At 43.1% G+C, this 6,039-nt stretch overlaps 1 protein-coding gene across 1 annotated transcript; it reads left to right on the forward strand.

Moving 5' to 3' along the window:
• The first annotated feature begins 850 nt into the window (after positions 1–850).
• Positions 851–5,693, forward strand: LOC134437302 (galactose-3-O-sulfotransferase 3-like). Its single transcript, XM_063186794.1, has 4 exons — positions 851–870; positions 3,221–4,219; positions 4,325–4,477; positions 5,654–5,693. Exons 1-4 carry the CDS (start codon positions 851–853, stop codon positions 5,691–5,693), a joined length of 1,212 nt encoding a protein of 403 aa, XP_063042864.1.
• The last annotated feature ends 346 nt before the right edge of the window (positions 5,694–6,039 follow it).

The raw sequence follows: 6,039 nt of genomic DNA on the forward strand, positions 1-6,039 counted from the left end.
AGATGCTAACCTATGAATGAATATCAATATTAATGTTAACAGTAAGTATTTTCCTCTGGCACTATGTAAAAACAATTTTTTTAAGCAGGTTTAGCATTTTTTCCCTCTCCATCTCTGCATCACACCAACCTCTTTCTTCTTATTGGGAATATAAGTTCAAACCGTAAGCAGTAAACCACACAGTAGCAGTAAAACACACAGATGACAATTCAAGTTAAAATACCGTAAATATTATTTTTTTGTACAGTATTTTTTGTAACATAAAACTAGCGAATGCAAAAAAGAAAAAACAGTCCAATATGCTTTCAACTCTTTATAACCCCTTTAACTTTTCAAAAAAACATACTGCACACAGGTGTTAATGGTTAAGTTCATGTCAGCCATATAAAACATCAGCAGACGCGGCTGCACACGAGGTGAGGTGTGATGTACGGCCATATTCTTATCGCACTATAATTGATTCATGCACGCCATATACACTGTAGCACAGTATCACTTTGCGGAGCCGCGCCTTGCCAGCCCAGGTATGTGGAGGTCTGTGTGTGTGTGTGTGTGTGTGTGTGTGTGTGTGTGTGTGTGTGTGTGTGTGTGTGTGTGTGTGTGTGTGTGTGTGTGTGTGTGTGTGTGTGTGTGTGTGTGTGTGTGTGTGTGTGTGTGTGGTGTATGCGTAGAAAAGCTGCAATATCTGAGTGTAATTCTAGTATTTTATTTTAGTGGGTTAGCATGATAGACAGGCCTAAGCCTAATGTGACAGGCCTAATGTGCCATCATAAAAAGCTGTGTTACCAACACCGCTAGTGTATTCCCCTTCTTGGTCCAGCTCCTTTTCTTGTCAAGTCGTGGAGGGGCAATGGCGCACAAAAGCATACTGTAAGTGACATCCCATTTCCAAATCAAGTGATGAAGGAAACAATAATAATATGAAAAGTTCATAAAAACCGCACACTGGATACTGTTTTTTTACTTCCTTGACAATGTGTCAGTGGGGTATATTCACGGAGATTAAAATGTAACATGGGTTTGTGGAGTCAACAATCAGGGAAGCCGACAGGGGGAACAAAGGGGTTACTTGTCCCGGATCCATTGAGAGAGGGGGCCCAGAATTGGATCCTCATTACATTGTATGTATTGGGTTGGGGCCCTTTCAAATGTCAGCTAAAACTGTCAACGGCCCTGTCAACAATATAAATGTTATGAAAACAATTCCTGGCACCAAACTTGAACTATGACCGAAAAACAGTTCATAAAAGGTCCGAGTGTGGCATGACACTACACACACAAACTCCACATGGCTACACACACACACACACACACACACACACACACACACACACACACACACACACACACACACACACACACACACACACACACACACACACACACACACACACACACACACACACACACACATCCCCCCGCCCCACCCATCAGCTTACACGAGCATGCACTCTCACATACACACACGCACACACCACCTGCATTTGGGCAGAGCCTGATAGAGAGCGTAGCCAACACCTTATCCTTATACAGTACAGTATAAGTAGGCAAGCAAGGTAAGGCGCAAAGATAACATTTTTTCAGAGACAGTAATATAGAAATGTATATGTAAATGGTCTACAACCCTATTTGCAATACGGAGGATTCATATGACTTCAGGCTAACTTGAACTTGCAAACATTTATTGTGGATGAGAGTGAGGCTGAACACAAACTGGGGTAAATGTCCATTTCTCTCAAAATGTTTTCTCCAAGTCATACCATACAGGTTCATCTGTTAGATTTGAGGGTAATCGCTGTCAGAGGATTTTAAGCAGTGTACTTCGACCGAGAAGGACTCGTACATTTCTTGTTTCTTCCGAAAACATTTCAACAACTGAAGTTGTTCTGACGAATTAGGCTACTTTGTTGACTGCTAACATAGCCCTAAAGTCATGCTCAAGCTACACGATTCTGGGTTGAAAATTCCCTTTACAATATTTGGTGGAACATTCAGGGCTGTAAAATGCAGTATCACATATTGCCACCCAATTACTTAGTATATGAATATGATATACACGTACCTGTATGATACTGCTATGAAGGCCTACTAAAAGGGTTGAAGTCAACAGGCAAACACAGTGAATGTATATGAGTTTATTTATAAAGAAGCAATAGTGTATTTTACATATTCTGATAGTTTCCATGAAATGATGTAGCCTCTTACTGCAGATGGGGTCGCCGGTGGGCTTATTCACTATTTTCTGAAAATACTCAACTACATCTTAACAACATTGCTATGACAATGCTGAAGGGCTTAAGTAACATATTAAGACATAGCCATTACAATTTTGATGACAGTCAGTAAGGCTATAACATAGGCTCTGCACTAAGGGGTTAATTGCTAATAGTTCAGCTGCTGGTATATAGTGTCATGTTACCATCAAACGACTATGAGGACTTGGTCACTCTCTATCATGTCGTTGTTACATCATAACACTTGACTGTAAACATGTTTACCAAAAATTCACTGTTTTATTTGAAAGCTGTTTGCATCACTATTACTTAGAAACCACAGTGTAATTGCACTGAAACTACATGGTTGTTTTTGTTATAGATAGTTATAAATGATTATTACACTGAAATGACCATGGAACTACCATGAAAGTACCACCTTATCAGTGATCCGTAATGTGAAGATACCATCATGTGTATTTCTTGAAACCATTGTATTCTTGTTAAGGCTTCTTGTTTAAACCATTTAATTATTTGTTTATTCTTTGTTTAGAGAGAGATGGTCAACAAGAAGTTGTTCTTGGCTTTGGTGGTCATCACCATAGGCACTCTACTGTCTTACTTAGGACGACATGGCAGGTGAATGTACTCTATATAGTATGTGCAATTGTCACTCAGAATGTATAATCCTGTGGCAGCGGATTGTATCTTATGAATACAAGTTGCCCGTCACTGATTTGCATGCATTCTGTAAGATTCCTTTTAAAAAATGAGTGTAGACCGTTGTGTCCTTGAAAGAAAGTAACTAAACCGCTTTGTCACTTTTGTTAGAGGACATTTAGCAGTTTATTGTTTCGTTTAACATGTATGTCCTCAGTCCTTAATCCATCTTCCTTTTGTCAGGTTTGTTGATCACAAAAATATGGTTAAATAAATGTGCTCTTCTTCAAATGCATATCTTTTGCAAATGTGTATCTTGTTTCCAACTACACTGACTGGTCTTCTAGCATTCTGGAGGTCCTCAACTCTTCCTCACTTCATCTTGGTGCTTCGCCACTTTCCTCATCGTCTGGCAAGGCCAAGCACACCAGCGTGGTCTTCCTGAAGACCCACAAGACGGGCAGCAGCACGGTTCAGAACATCCTCTTCCGCTTCGCCGAGCGCCACAACCTCACTGTAGCCATGCCTGTGTCCAAGTGCCATCATATGTTTTGCTACCCTTTACCCTTCAGGGCCCAATTTGTGCACAAGAACACTGTACCACCTGATGTGCTCACCAACCATGCCCGGCTCGACGTGGCCGAGATGCGACGGCTTATGCCCAAAGACACACGGTTCTTCACCATCCTCCGTGAGCCTGTGGCCATGTTCGAGTCCTCCTTCAGCTACTTCAGGTCAGAGTCTATGAGCTTCCGGCGTGTGCCCAATGGCTCCATTGAGGAATTCCTCCGACAGCCTCAGTTGTACTACCGGAGCAAGGAAAAGGACTCCATGTACGCCCGCAACAGCGCGACCTTTGACCTGGGAGGAGACAAGGACCGTCCGCTGGGTGACATGAATTACTTGTGGAGGTTCATAAGACAGCTGGAGAGCGTCTTCTCGCTGGTGATGATCATGGAGCACTTTGACGAGTCGCTGGTACTTCTCCGCCGGCTGCTCAACTGGGACCCTGAAGACCTGGTGTACCTGAAGCAAAACATGCGGGCAGACGAGTCCCGCCAGCGGCTGCAAGGGACGCTGCCGGCCAAGATCCGGGCTTGGAACTGGCTGGACACGGAGCTCTATGACTACTTCAACGCCTCGCTGTGGCGTCAGCTTGAGCAGCTGGGGCCCGCCTGCCTGGAGCGTGAGCTGAGACTGCTGCACGAGGCCAGGGACCGTGTGATGCTCACATGTTTTGGCACGGCCAAGCCACAGATGAAGGCAGCGGGACAGATACGTAACAAGGAGCTGAAGCCTTGGCAGCCCAAAAGCAAACTGTCTATCGTTGGTTATGAACTACCTACCAAAAACCTGACATGGCAGTGGGCAAAGAAGGGTGAGGAGAAAGGAGGAAAAAAGGAGGAAGGACAACAAGGACAGAAAAGGGGGGGCAGTAAGAAAGGGGGAGAAGGAGAGGGGAAAGGGACAAAAGATTTCTGTGTTAAAATGATTATGCCAGAGGTTCAGTACTCAAAGCTGTTGTTTCGGACACAGTCTCTCCCACATGGACACAGAGCTGGTATTACAGGCAGACAGTCCCCCATCGTCCCCTCAGACTTCTGGTAAATGAGCTGCATTTATCTGGTACAATACTCTGCAGCTGGGAGACTACCCAAAGCACTGTACGCTGTGGTCCACACAACCAGCAGAAAGAATAGAACAGAACAGAACAGAACAGAATAGAATAGAATAGAATCCACCGTATTATCTACTGTTAAAAGGGCAGTGCAACTACTATATTTCAATTACTGATTGCTAGTCTGTATGAGGTTGTTATTCTCCACCTTTCATTATTGAAGCACATTCATGCAAATACATTCTCATATCGTGTTAAAACTGCATTTCTAACAGCTGTATTTTCAAATTTTCTCAGGGGAGAAACCCCCAACCCCCCGGTAGGTACATCATTTTCACACGCTCATTTGAAGAAGTAGCTCACATGTTGAAAAAGTCTGAGCACCCCTGTTCAAGGGCATCTCATCCAAGGAGGGAGGAAGAGATTGGTAAGAGGCAATGATGAGTAAAGGTGCAAAACATACACCAGAAAAGGAGGTGCAGGAAACCAGTTAAAAAACACTGGCAAGACTAGTTGCAATGCATTTTTATTTTTATTTTTATTTTTTTAATGCATTCATGTGACAAAGTTTCGGCCTGTCGTCCTTCCTCAGGTCATGTGTGTGGTTAAGAGTGGGGATTGAACCTGCAACACTGTGATCTACACTCCAAAATCTTTAACCATTACTCTGCCCTCATTTATCCATCTGGACCCAGTCAAACAGCATTACAGGATATCCCATCTTTGACTTTCTCTTCCTGGCCAGAGGATGAGTATACTCAGAAGTCTTCATGTGGATTACATTAGGGCTGGGAGTGAGTGAAAAATGTAGAGAGGCTGTGAAATTAATTTATTTAATCACATATAAATATCTGACTTGAGAACAATGAGAAGTATTTTTTCACTTGGATTTTGAATAATGACAATACAAAAGCTTAATCAACAAAATATTGTTTATTTTTCTCAATGTGGTTGTGTGGAGAGGGTATCAGACTTTCACTTCCTGGGAGTTAATATCAGGGAGGACCTGACCTGGGGTATCAACACATTGGGCTAGTGAAGAAGGCACAGCAAAGACTTTATTTTCTAACAATACTTCTGCCAGAAGCTGCTTGTGTTCTTCTTCCGCTGCTCAGTGGAGAGCATATTGGCATATTGTCCTTTGTCTGTGTATGGTTCCCAGGCTGCACTGTGGCACGAAGGAGAGCTCCAGGGGGCCTTAAAGGCAGCAGAGAACGCCCTTGTAGAATATTTTTTGTTTCATCTTAACTTTCTTAATCTTTTTCTATTCCTATATTATATTCTCATTCTATTCTTATGATTTGACTGGGGAAGTCCCCATAAAGTGACATATTCTGTTGTGTAAGCTGTTCTGTAATGGGTCAGGGTACACTCAACATTATTGGAAGCATGTGCATCTACTTAGTGTGGTCACAAGGCTGCATAAACTGGACAACAAGACAATGGACAGTGGGCATCTGGCCACGCGGGACCCCACGTGCACAGAAGAAGCTCACGCCATGGACTGTGGGGGAGGAAAATGGTTAAATAGGGTTGCTTTTTGCATCC

Source organism: Engraulis encrasicolus, chromosome 21 (assembly GCF_034702125.1).
Source record: "Engraulis encrasicolus isolate BLACKSEA-1 chromosome 21, IST_EnEncr_1.0, whole genome shotgun sequence".
Lineage (NCBI taxonomy): Eukaryota > Metazoa > Chordata > Actinopteri > Clupeiformes > Engraulidae > Engraulis > Engraulis encrasicolus.

Excerpts from the sequence above, each read along its gene's own strand:
- LOC134437302 (XM_063186794.1), top strand. The coding sequence starts at position 851 with ATGGCGCACAAAAGCATACT. Across the intron at positions 4,220-4,324 it reads GTTGGTTATGAACTACCTAC|AGGAGAGGGGAAAGGGACAA; the intron begins CAAAAACCTGAC and ends GAAAGGGGGAGA. Across the intron at positions 4,478-5,653 it reads ATCGTCCCCTCAGACTTCTG|GCTGCACTGTGGCACGAAGG; the intron begins GTAAATGAGCTG and ends TATGGTTCCCAG.